Source organism: Chiloscyllium plagiosum, chromosome 6 (genome assembly GCF_004010195.1).
Source record: "Chiloscyllium plagiosum isolate BGI_BamShark_2017 chromosome 6, ASM401019v2, whole genome shotgun sequence".
In the NCBI taxonomy this organism is placed as follows: Eukaryota; Metazoa; Chordata; class Chondrichthyes; order Orectolobiformes; family Hemiscylliidae; genus Chiloscyllium; species Chiloscyllium plagiosum.
Genome location: NC_057715.1, coordinates 15,587,612 through 15,601,446, shown reverse-complemented (window position 1 = coordinate 15,601,446; position 13,835 = coordinate 15,587,612). Strand labels below are relative to the sequence as shown.

General features: G+C 41.0%; 1 protein-coding gene across 1 annotated transcript in view; it reads left to right on the top strand.

Moving 5' to 3' along the window:
* itgbl1 (integrin, beta-like 1) overlaps window positions 1-13,835 on the top strand; it is a 228,183-nt gene that overhangs the window by 190,589 nt on the left and 23,759 nt on the right. The window contains exons 8-10 of the mRNA XM_043691272.1: window positions 3,211-3,327; window positions 8,585-8,731; window positions 9,944-10,060. Coding sequence (XP_043547207.1) covers window positions 3,211-3,327; window positions 8,585-8,731; window positions 9,944-10,060 — 381 coding nt within the window. The remainder of the gene's footprint in view (window positions 1-3,210; window positions 3,328-8,584; window positions 8,732-9,943; window positions 10,061-13,835) is intronic.

The window sequence follows — 13,835 nt, the reverse complement described above, 5'->3', positions numbered from 1 at the left end:
ATTTCATAGACATACAGAGAACATAGAGATCAGAGGTAAGTTATATCACTCAGTTGCCAGAGGCTGTGCTTCACACGAGTCTTTATCCCACCTTACATTATCCAACTATCTTTCCAATACTTTCCCCCTCATTATTTGTGTCCCATTATTTGTGTATTGTCTACGTATTGTGTTCCACTCCACGGGTGGCATCGTATAAGGGTCTGAGCAACTTGGGCTAAGGTGAGATACGTGGCCGATTCAGGAAAAAGTGTGGCAAGGCCTATCTCAACATTCAAGTCTGTTATGCTTGAACAAGCAGTGTGAGTGAGATTCTCGCTTGGCAGTAGCAAGATGCTAAATGATCCTCATTATCCTTTGTAAACATTTTGTTAATGCCAAAATATGCCTCCATTAATAGTGTGGCAGGAGGCTGGAAGAACACAGCAAGCCAAGCAGCATCAGGAGGTGGAGAAGTCGACATCTTGGGTGTAACCTTTCTTCAGGACTGGGGGTGGGTGTAGGGGGAGCTGCAGATAAAGGGGGTGGCGGGAGCAGAGTGGTGAAGTGGAGATAGGTGAAGACAGGTAGAGGATACGTTGGTCAATGGGAAGAATGAATCTGGTTGGTAGCAGGGAGGAGTGGATGGGAGGGAGAGGGGCTAGGAGGGGAGTCAGGTCATGGGCAGGGAGTTATGTGAAATTGGAGAACTCAATGTTGAGTCCTCTAGGCTGTAGTCTGCCCAGGCAGAAGATGAGGTGTTATTCCTTCAATTTGCAGTGGGCTTCATTGCTACAATGGAGGAGGCCAAGGAAGGTCATGCCTATTACTAGTGAAAGACCTATCTTAGAAAACCTGAGGGACTTTGGGAAAACCTGTCAATGAAACCAGAGGAGATACCAGGCTGAATCAGCTCTGAATGATTGCCACATTAGACATTGGGCAAAGGTACTTGCAGGAACGGTCCATGAACACCAGCCAAATGCATTCCTCCACAGACATTGACAACCCATCACAACCATCCTGGCATTTCCACAATGCACCAACAGTGCACTCTGGCAGCACAGACCTTTCCCGTAGCGTGCACCAGCAATCAGCAAGGTCCACATTCTCACATTTGGGTGAAAATATTTCTCCTGAGTTCCCTCAGTATTTACTGTGGAAAATGATATGGAAGATATAGAATGTAGGGAAATAGAAGGTGACACCTTGAAAAATATCCATATTACAGAGGAGGAAGTGCTGGATGAATGAAACGCTTTAAGGTGGATAAATCCCCAGGACCTGATCAGTTGTACCCTAGAACTCTATGAGAAGCTAGAGAAGTGATTGCTGGGCCCTTTGCTGAGATATTTGTATCATCAATAGTCACAGGTGAGGTGCGAGAAGACTGGAGGTTGGCTAACGTGGTGCCACTGTTTAAGAAGGGCGGTAAGGACAAGCCAGGGAACTATAGACCAGTGAGCCTGACCTCGGTGGTGGGTAAGTTGTTGGAGGGAATCCTGAGGGACAGGATCTACATATATTTGGAAAGGCACGGACTGATCAGGGATAGTCAACATGGCTTTGTGCGTTGGAAATCATGTCTCACAAACTTGATTGAGTTTTTTTGAAAAAGTAATAAAGAGTATTGATGAGGGCAGAGTGGTAGAGGTGATCCATTTGGACTTTAGTAAGGCCTTCAACAAGGTTTCTCAAGGGAGACTTGTTAGCAAGGCTAGATCTCACGGAATACAGGGAGAACCAGCCATTTGGATATAGAACTGGTTCAAAGGTAAAAGACTGAAGGTGGTGGTGGCAGGTTGTTTTTCAGACTGGAGGCTTGTGACCAGTGAGTGCCACAAGGATTGGTACTGGGTCCTCTACTTTCCATTACTTATATTAATGATTTGGATGTGAGCATAAGAAGTATAGTTAGTAAGTTTGCAGATGATACCAAAATTGGAGATGTAGTGGACAGTGAAAAAGGTTACCTCAGATTACAATCGGGTCTTGATCAGATGGGCCAATGGGCTGAGAAGTGGCAGTTGGAGTTTAATTCAGATAAATGTGAGGTCCTGCATTTTGGGAAAGCAAATCTTAACAGGACTTATACACTTAATGGTAAGATCCTGGGGAGTGTTGTTGAACAAAGTTACAAGGATGTTTCCAGGGTTGGAGGATCTGAGCTACAGGGAGAGGCTGAACAGGCTGGGGCTGTTTTCCCTGGAGCGTCGGAGGCTGAGGGGTGACCTTATAGAGGTTTACAAAATTATGAGGGGCATGGATAGGATAAATAGACAAAGTCTTTTCCCTGGGGTGGGGGAGTCCAGAACTAGAGGGCATAGGTTTAGGGTGAGAGGGGAAAGATATAAAAGAGACCTAAGAGACAACTTTTTCACAAAGAGGGTGGTACGTTTATGGAATGAGTTGCCAAAGGAAGTGGTGGAGGCTAGTGCAATTGCAACATTTAAAAGGCATTTGGATTGGGTATATGAATAGGATGGGTTTGGAAGGATATGGGAAGGGTAGTGGCAGGTGGGACTAGATTGGGTTGGGATATCTGGTCGGCATGGGTGTATTGGACTGAAGGGTCTGTTTCTATACATCTCTATGACTCTAATTGGATGACTGAGCTGATGTCAGTCCAGCTCAGTCATCCTGAGAACAATGAGACAAACAGTCTACTAGACATTTAAGGTTTGGGGAATACGTAATGATTTACAAGGACTTCCAATGAATTGGACTCAAATCAAGGGCAAGTAGAGAATAAAGAATAATTGCATTAAGAGAGAAAATAAAGCATTATTAAAATCTCAAACAATGATTTACAACCCGAAGGAATGAAACTCCATAATTTTTGATTGTTTGCATTCTGGGTTTAGCAGCTTTGGTAGTCATGACAATTTTCATCTCATTGTAAGGAGTCGTCTCCCTGTATTGCTAACCACAGCCCAAACCTTCTGTGGAGATTTTAATGGGCAGTCAATATGCAAGTGCACCTTTTTCCTGAAACTCCTGTGGGGATTGAGAATGAAGTGCAGTTTTTGTGAGGCCACTGCCAAATGCTTCATCAATTCTTTGTGATGATCAGAAGGAATCACCACATTACAATGGGAGGATTTATACCTCAACAATGGAAAAAATCAGCAAAGTCTGAGTGACTGTTCCTTAATTAGTACTTTTTGTAAAAACCATTCTTGTCTTTGTGTTGTCAAGGAGTTTAACTGACTGACTGACTGTTCTATTTAGGAAAATGCCAGTGTGGTCAGTGTACTTGTTTCCCACCGGGAGATAGGCGTGTCTATGGAAAAAAGTGTGAATGTGATGATCGGCAGTGTGAGGACAGTGAAGGAACCATCTGTGGTGGTAAGTGGTTTTATTTTTATCTTATATTACACAAAGAAAACTAGACACTGTTGCAAAGCAGAAAAGTCCTTTTCATTCACTGAATTGTTCACTACATCAATTTGCAGCAAATTAGTCATCCCTGTGCCTTAAACTTCAGAGACATCTCTAGTGATTCTGCCAAAGATGCAACTTGCATATTTATTTTTTTTTCTTTTTGAGGATATGGAAATTGCGTTCAAGCCCACTATTTATTATCCATCCTGAAGTTCTCTGATTTGACAGCAGTGACTCAGTTGGCAACACACTCACCTTTGGATTCAAATCCGACTCCTGGGCTTCAGTACAAAAGACATGGCACTGTCGGACAGAGGAAGTGCTGCACCGTTGGGGTGCCAACCTTCTGATTGGTCTTTTAACTGACCTCCCACCTGATTGACTGAGTATCTGTAAAAGATCTGATGCCACCTTTTTGAAGAAAAGCACAGAAGCTATAGCTAGTGTTCTGGCTAATATTTATCCTGAAATTAACATCAGACCAAAATAGATTATCTGGTCATTGTCATAGCGTCATAGAGATGTACAACACGGAATCAGACCCTTCTATCCAACTGTCCATGCCGATCAGATATCCTAAATTAATCTAGTCCCATTTGTCAGCATTTGACTATATCCCTCTAAACCCTTCCTATTCATTTACCCATTTAAATGTTGCAATTGTCATATTTCTGTTTGTGAAAGCTTACCTTGCATTAAACATCTGCCACATTTCAAAAATATTTCACTGGTTATAAGCACTTTAATACATCTGCTGGTGTGTAACATGTTATTTAAATGGAAGGATTTCCTCCTTTCTTCTTTATTGTCCCTGAGAAGGTAGTGGGATGGAATCCTCTTGCTCTGTTGATATCGGTATACCATTATGCTGCTCGAGAGGAAGATCGAAGATTTTGATTTAGTGACAGTAATATAATTAGGACAGGATGTTGTGTGGCTTGGAGAGGACATTGGAAGTGATGACTTTCCAAAAGGCTAATGATTGCTTTGTCATTAACTGGAATAACACAAGAACATGTTAACCTGCTGCAATAAACCTAGAGATGGAAGCAATGAAGAATTGATTTCAATTGATGCTGATAGTTAAAAAGTGACACCAAAAACTAACTTCATTCATCCTCATCTTCATAACTTATTGCAACTGTGCTCTATTTATAACAGAGTAATTTTTAATCAAATCTCCAAACAAACCATGATTTGATGGGAAGATAAAATCAAACACTTTGTGCTCATTAATGTATAACATTGTAATGGAAAGAATGCAGAAAAGTAAAAGGCAATAATTTGTAATTAAAATGACAACAAATCACAGCTCCAAACTCATACCTCACATTGCAATACAGTAATTATCTCCATGCTTCTCCATGCAATTCTCACACACTCAGTCTTCGAATTTATCATTCACAGTAAAACATCATAACAACATTTTTAGGATAGAAAGCGCTGAAATTCTTTATGTCATTGAGTTTGTATTAATTTTTATTTTGTATATTAGATTTGCCATCATAAAGTAAGTATTATATTTGCACACAGATCTCTGAAATAATCAGGAACAGAAGGGTGCCATTTTGCCCATTGAGTCCATGGCACACTTTGATATCTTCAAGCGATGTGATTAAGAATTCACAATTGATAAAATCGAATATAGAAAGGAACATAAATCAGTTCCCCCATTTAATTTAAATCATGACTGATCTGTATCTGAACTCCACTAACCTGCTTTGGTTCTGTAAACCTTGGTATTCTTTACTGAACAAAAATTTACCACTCAATTTATAAATGTTTAAATATTTTACAATGTGTCCTGAACCCTAGCAGTACTGAACCTCTGCTGCATCTCACTCCAAGGCCACCATCTCCTTGCTGAGGTGCTGGGCTCAGAACTGAATGCAGTGCAGCCAATCTCAAGTGCAGAATTTAAACATCTCTGAAATCAGTCCGCAGATTAATTATCTATACAATAATAATTAGCAATGTCAAATCTAACCTGCAAAACAGAAAACTCATATAATGTTAGCAATGTAAACGATCTCAACATTGTACCATGTCATGTTTACTCCGGGGCTCATGTCTAAATGTGTACAAGGTTTTAAAACAAAGAAACAGTCTCCTCACTATATCTGTCAGTAATGAAATTTCCAGTGAAGCCTGTTCATCACTGTGCTAGCAAAAATGTGCTTTGTCTACTTACAATGATTTTATGAAGATAGCAACAACATTCATGTCCGGATTGCAAATCCAGAGCTTAACCTTGGCTAGTGTTCACCTCTTAATTTGGGCCTAAATGCCCATCATCATTCCTCATCTGTCTGTGTTCTTCCAATGTTCTAGCTGGTGGTGTTGCTCACAAAGGCAAACATAAAAATGTTTCTGTATGGAATGATTGATCCAACAGTAGTTATAATAGCCTTAATTGGATGGTATAGTGGGGGAGGCATTGGTAAAATGGACTTGGGTAGCATCAGCTGTCATTGCAACTCCCATCCTTTCACATTCAAGATGATATGGGGCCACTTGATCTTCAATCTGTTCGGGGAACGATAGGGGGATCGGTTCACTGGTTTGCCCTCTTAAGTGCAACAAATCTCAGAAACAAAGAAACAATTTTTATTAATATAGCACTCTTAATATAGTAAAACATTCCAAAGCTCATCACAAGTGTGACTAATAAACAAAACTTGACACTGAGTCAGCTAGTCAAAGAGGGAGGTTTTACAGATTGTTATAAAGGCAGAGGGAAAATCGAGAAGTGGAGAGACTTAGAGTGAATTCCACAGTTAAGAGCCTTGACAACTGAAGGTGCGCTGGCCAATGGTGAAGCCGGTAAAAATTTGGAAGTGGAGGAGATATTGGAGAAACACAGATGTTGCAAAGGATTTTAGGGCTTGAGGAGATTACAGTGAAGCAATTGAGGTATTTGACCAGAATTTGAATTGAATTGAATTGGATTGAATTTATTGTCATGTGTACAAAGGCACAGTGAAAAGCTTTGTCTTGCGAGCAATACAGGCAGATGACATAGTTATGTAGCATACATAAGTAAATAATAGGTAAACAGCAGCAAAAACAAAAACACAGGTACAACTGAATGTTAAGAGTTTGTGAGTCCATTCAGTATTCTAACAACAGTAGGGTAAAAACTATTACAAAACCGGCCGGTGCGTGTGTTCAAGCTTCTGTACCTTATTTGACAGTGAAGAAGGTTATCTCAGATTACAACAGGATCTGGACCAGATGGGCCAATGGGCTGAGAAGTGGCAGTTGGAGTTTAGTTCAGCTAAATGCGAGGTGCTGCATTTTGGGAAAGCAAATCTTAGCAGGACTTATACACTTAATGGTAAGGTCCTAGGGAGTGTTTCTGAACAAAGAGACCCTGGAGTGCAGGCTCATAGCTCCTTGAATGTGGAGTTGCAGGCAGATAGATAGTGAAGAAGGCATTTTGTATGCTTTCCTTTATTAGTCAGAGTATTGAGTACAGGAATTGGGAGGTTATGTTGTGGCTGTACAGGATTTTGGTTAGGTCACTGTTGGAATATTGTGTGCAATTCTGGTCTCCTTCCTATTGGAAAGATGTTGTGAAACTTGAAAGGGTTCAGAAAAGATTTACAAGGATGTTGCCAGGGTTGGAGGATTTGAGCTATAGGGAGAGGCTGGACAGGCTGGGGCTGTTTTCCCTGGAGCGTCGGAGGCTGAGGGGTGACCTTATAGAGGTTTACAAAATTATGAGGGGCATGGATAGGATAAATAGGCAAAGTCTTTTCCCTGGGGTCGGGGAATCCAGAACTAGAGGGCATAGGTTTAGGGTGAGAGGGGAAAGATATAAAAGGGACTTAAGGGGCAACATTTTCCCACAGAGGGTGGTACGTATATGGAATGAGCTGCCAGAGAAAGTGGTGGAGGCTAGTACAATTGTAACATTTAAAAGGCATTTGGGTGGGTATATGAATAGGAAGGGTTTGGAGGGATATGGGCAGGCTGGTGGCAGGTGGGACTAGATTGGGTTGGGATATCTGGTCAGCATGGAAGGGTTGGACTGACGGGTCTGTTTCCGTGCTGTACGTCTCTATGACTCTATGATAATTATAATGTTGCTATGCTGGGAGCCAATGTAAATCCAGGGCACAGGGGTGAAAGATAAATGGGGCTTGCCATAGGTTATGTTACTGGCAGCAAAGGTTTGAATGACTTCAAATTTACAGAGAATGCAATATGGAACGATGGACAGGAGAACTGGCCAACACCATTCTCTGTAAATAACAATATTGCAACATTAATGTTAGATACTGTAGCATAATGGTTAGGCATCTGAAGCAAGATGAACTAATAAACTGACATTTGAAAACCAAGCATAAAAGTAATCAGCCAGGATTAGGTTGAAGTGAAATAGAGGTGAATTACTTTCATGTAATATTGGCAGTATCCGTTGGTGCCGAGAGTAAATCATAAAGTTTGGCAGTGTTCGAAATATTTAGAAATTGCTCTGAGATGCAGGCAAAGCTATCTTGTGCTGTTAAGTGAGTAATTCTTTCAAACATAGCGCCAAATTGTTTTATGATTGATTGCAAAATAGTCATCACTTTCTTTGTTCGTTTTAATTAGTTTTGAACAATTATTTGAAACAACTTAGCAATTTGAAGCTGAAAAACATTTTCTGCTTTTTTTTGGATCAATTATGGGTTCTTCCATCCAACCTCAGTAAAGTGAGGATCACCGTCTCATGAAAAACATTTCATTGATCGTTTAACAGATCCAATTACAGCTCAGACTAAAGTTCCCTGCATCACTAATCTGAGATACATTTGAGCTTATAACAAGTAATATTTTGTCCATGTTTCCCTGGTCACTGTGTGCCTTGTGAAAGCATAATTGAACAAGTCCAAACATTTTGAGTTGCAGTGACCTGTAATCAATAACCAAGGCCAGTAATAGTGAAATGACTATTTATTAAAGCTTCACTCAGACTTTGATTAAGCAATATGAAAGGGTCCCAGATGGATATAACCACTGATTATAAATCTGCTTGATGATCCATAAGTCAATAAAGAAAACAATTTGAAGAATGTCAAGGAAATTGGAAATATTTCAAATATTACTCTAAGGTTTAGGCATTAATGGATGCTTGTTGGTTTGAAGTTAATTCACACAACAAAATATAAATTTACCAGTTGAGAGTATAATTTGTGTTTAAAGCATGGTCATTCTATGCTTACTCACCCAACAGGCAATGGCATCTGCTCATGTGGTCGATGTATCTGCGATGACGACTGGTTTGGGAAATACTGCCAATATCCGAGGACTTGCAACATGCCAGAAGAGAGAAGCAGGAGTCTATGTGAATCATTCAATGGAACAATCTGCTCTGGCAAGGGTGGGGACAGCCCACATGATTCCTGAAATTGTTATTTATCTCTTATGTTTGTTCTGTTTTTTAATCTTGAATAGTATGGCACACAAAAATGCCCATTTGGCCATGTGTTGTTGTTGTCCATTGACCTATGAGAGATGATGAACATGCAGCAAATTTAGGTGGAGGTTCTTCATATGGTGCAGCCTTGCTGATGGCTGCAGGGCCCAAACCTTGAGGTTTTGCCACAAATGAAGCTGCCGAGTATTGTTATAGGTTGTTGCATTTGATGTTGGCATCTGTTGCCATGCTGTGTACATGATAACATGTACAAACCAACAGGAAGGTCTTGCCATTTTCTCCTTTTGCCAGGTAATGATTTACACTTGTGACTTTTGATACTTTGGGGTTTCCTGTCACACTTGTAGACATGCTTGAAATGGAGCATTGGATGCCCCACTAGTCCTGCAGCTCCAGCTACCTCACTGTCCAGATGGGCAGTGACTGTCTTCCATCTTGTAGATATGCCCGATCATAGAAGTGGCTTTTGTTTGATGATTATGCCAAATTCAGCAGCTGTGCCTTTGAGAAGACAGCCACACTTGTTATGCCACATCCTACCAGGGCACCCCTATTCTGTGCAGCAGATAGCAAAGATGGAAATGATTCAGCTTCTTTTCCTGCAAGTCGTAGGTTGACCATGTTCCACAGTCATAAAACAAGATGTTTTCTGAGACTGCAGGCCCTCTAAGCCATCAGTTTGGTCCTAAGGGTCAACTTGATGTTATTTCATGTGCATTTTGTGAGGCGATCGATGGCGATAACTGCTTCTCCCGGCTGTGTGGTACTGCTATCCAATTAGTCCAACCCTGCTGCTCTTTCCCAATGGTGCAACAATTTTTTTTTCAAACATTTCTGTTTTTAAAGTTATTGTTGAACTTGCTCTCACAATCCTTAAGGGCATGAATTTCCAGCTCATAACTGGTTCATTTGTTCATTATTTTATATCTGCATCCTTTGCTTAATGCTCTCTTGCCAGTGGTAGTTTCTGCTTACCGTATCAAAACACTCTATCAATTGCACATCAGCACAGCAAATTATATACCTTGGCCCTTATGTGAGTGGAACATGAATTCTCAGTGGCTGCTGACCTTTACCTGTTGTTAGTAGAATTTGACTGAGCGTTGCTGGGTTTTGATTCCAAATCATAAATATTACAGCACAAATCTTTTCCAGGTTCCTGCCATTGTGGAAAGTGTATATGTGGCTCACCCCAGCAATGGTATATCTCAGGTCAACTCTGTGAATGCGATGATCGAGAATGTGACAAGCATGAAGGTGTCATCTGCACTGGTAATTACTGTTTTCTGTATTTCTAATCCTCTGGGTCATGCACATCATTGCAGGGATTGGACAGCGCCCTGGATCAGACTAAACTTGACAAACTCTGAGTAGTTTTTATAATCTCACTAACAATTACAGACATTCAATAAGAAAACCTGAAGGTTGAAGCATGCCATTAATTAAGGATAAACCACATGGTAATTTTCCAGTGACTGAGAATCTGATTTCAAACAGTTTTTGCTCTGGATGATGGGTGCTGAAGTTGAAGGGGGTTATTGAAGGCAGAGGTTTGAGTCATATCTAAGAATTTCTGGGAGTAAAATAAACATTGCATAGTCTTTCTTCAGATATTAGAACTGTTACAATGGAACAAAATATCTACAAGAGAAATTTGTGAAAGGGATCTGAGCAGGGGTGAAGGTGTAGGGAATGCTGGATGACTAGAGAAATTTGGTCAAGAATAAGAAGGAAGTATGTGGTAGACATATGCAGCAGAAATTGAGTGATTCCCTGGAAGAGTATAAAGGCAGTAGGAGTATACCTAAGGGGGAATTCACGAGGTCAAAAGGAGGACATAAGATAGCTTTGGTAAATAGGGCTAAGGAGAATCCATAGGGGATTCTACAAATACATTAAGGACCAAAGGGTAACAAGTGAGAGAACAGGACCCCTTAAAGATCAGCAAGGCCACCTATGTGTGGAACCGTAGGAGATGGGGGAAATACTGAACAAGTACTTTGCATCAATGTTTACTGGGGAGAAGGATATGGAAGTTAGAGAACTTTTGGAAATAAATAGTGACATCTTGAAAAATGTCCATATTATAGAGGAGAAGGTGCTGGGTGTCTTAAAATGCATAAAGATGGATATATCCCTGAGACCTGATCTCTGTGGTAAGCACGGGAAGAGAATGGTGAGCCCCTTCCTGATATATTTGTATCATCAATAGCCACAGGAGAAGTGCCGGAAGACTGGAGGTTGGCTAACGTGGTGCCGTTATTTAAGAAAGGTGGTAGGGAAAAGCCAGGGAACTATAGACTGGTGAGCCTGACATCAGTGGTGGGCAAATTGTTGGAGAAAATCCTGAGGGACAGGATTTACAAGTATTTGGAAAAACAAAGACTGATTATGGAGAGTCAACATGGCTTTGTGAGTGGGAAATCATGTCTCACAAACTTGATTGAGTTTTTTGAAGGAGATGGGGGCAGAGCTGTGATGTAAGTATGGCGTTAAGTATGGCATTCAACAAGGTTCCCCATGGGAGACTCATTAGCAAGGTTAGATCACAAGGAATACATGGAGAACTAGCCATTTGGATACAGAACTGGCTTGAAGGTGGAAGACAGAGAGTGGCGGTGGAGGGTTGTTTTTCAGACTGAAAGCTTGTGACCAGTGGAGTGCCACAAGGATCGGTGCTGGGTCCACTTCTTTCCGTCACTTATATAAATGATTTGGATGTGAACACAGGAGGTATATAGTTAGTAAGGTTGCCAATGACACCAAAATTGGAGGTGGAGTGGACAACGAAGAAGGTTATATCAGAGTACAATGGGATCACGATCAGATGGACTGAGGTGTGGCAGATGGAGTTTAAGTTAGATAAATGTGATGTGCTGCACTTTGGAAAGGCAAATCAGGTCAGGACTGATACAGTTAATGGTAAGTTCCTGGGAAGAGTTGTTGAACAAAGAGACCTTGGAGTGCAGGTTCATAGTTTCTTGAAAATGGAGTTACACGTAGATAGAATAGTGAACATGGCATTTGATATGCTTGCGTTTACTGGTCAGTGTATTGAATATAGGAGTAGGGAAGTCATGTTACAACTGTACAGGACATTGGTTAGGCCACTATAGAATACTGAGTGCAATTCTGTTCTCCCTGCTTTAGGATGTTGTGAAATTTGATAGGGTTCGGAAAAGCTTGACAAGGGTGTTGCCAGGGTTGGAGGGTTTCAGCTATAGGGAAAGGTTGAATAGATTGGGGCTATTTTCCCTGGAGGGTCGGAGGCTGAGGAGTGATCTATCGAGGTTTATAAAATCATGACGGGCATGGATAGGGTAAAGAGACATGGCCTTTTCCCCGGTGTGGGGGAAATCCAGATAGAAAGCATAATGTAAGAGGGGAAAGATTTAAAAGGGACCTAAGGGTCAGCTTTTTCATGGTGTGGGTGGTGTGTGTATGCAATGAGGTACCAGAGGAAGTGGTGTAGGCTGGTACAATTACAGCATTTATAAGGCATTTAGATGGATATACGAATAGGAAGGGTTTAGAGGAACATGGGTCAAATGCTGACAAATAGGACTAGATTAATTTAGGATATCTGGTTGCCATGGACGAATTGGATCAAAGGGTTCCGTGCTGTACATCTTTATGACTCGATGGTTGGCATTGACGAGTTGGACGGAAGGGTCTGTTTGCGTCCTGTACATCTCTATGACTCTATGACACGGGCTATGGGGAGATTAGTGATTTGTTGAAGCCCATCTTGACACTGGGAGCAAATCGCTACATGTCTTGTGCATTTGCTGAGCCACGAAACAAGCTTCTTGTTAGGCATAGATCATATCTTGATTCAAGTGTAATTGCAATTAATAGAATTATGCTGCTCAGAAGGAGGTCATTTTGCCCATTGTGCTAACTCTTTGTAGGTTCCACATAGCCCCACTTCCCCAGCTCTTTCTCCATTACTTTGCAAATATTCCTTCTTTTCAAGTATTTGTCTTTAAATGTTGCTATTTAATTTGCTACTCCTGCCCTTTCAGACACCACATTCCAAACCATAACAACTCACAGATTCCACCTCAGCTCCAACTTCCTTACCTTAAACCCTGGTTACTGATCTTTCTGCCAGCGATTCGGGTATAAATGTTCTTGATAAACCAATGATAAATTTTTGAACTTTCAGTGGAACTTCTAAAAAGCCAAGAGAATTAAAAAGAATTATCTCAAAATTGTAGCAAAGGAACAAATCATTTGGCCTTACGAATTTGTGTGGCTGTTTATGCTCCAAATGAGCTTCCTCCTACCCTCTTCACTTTATCTTATTAGCATACCTTTTTATTTCTTTTTCCTTGATGTGTTTGTATACTTTCTCCTTAAATGTATCAATGCTATTCGCCTCAATCACTCCCTGTGCTGGTGAGCTCCATAATCTCACTACTCTCTGGATAAAGTAATGGACTGCAGTGGGTTCAAGAAGGCAGCTCACCACCACCTTCTCAAGGGCAACAAGGGATGAGCAATAAAGACTGGCCAGCCAGTGACACCCACATCCCACAAAGGAATGTAGAAATAAAATAAAATTTCTCCTGAATTCCCTGTTGGGTTTATTGATGTCTACCTTACACTAATGGTCACTAGTTCAAACCTCTCCTCATAACACAACTTGTCACGTGGGCATCTTCAGATTATGAGAGCTAAATTTCACCCGCAAAATTTCTTAGAGAACCTTGACTCTGAAGAAGAAATAAATCAACCCAATGTAATCGCACAAACTCAGGCAAAACTGAGAATGATTCCATTATTCAACGCTACCAGTGGGAAATATGGAGGACCTCGCATTTAATTTTCCATTCATTCATTTTAATTTGTTTTCACAATGTTTCCAGATGTGCTCCTGATTAGTGATGTTTTTCTCTAGCAGGACCTGATTGTGGGATTGACCATTTGACAATCCTCTTTTGAAACTCAATTCAGTGCATGGTCATAATGTAGTCCTGCAGCAGCTGGAAATTTCGTTCTTAAAGCTGAACAAATTGGTAACTGTGGAGTTTGCAGGCATTAG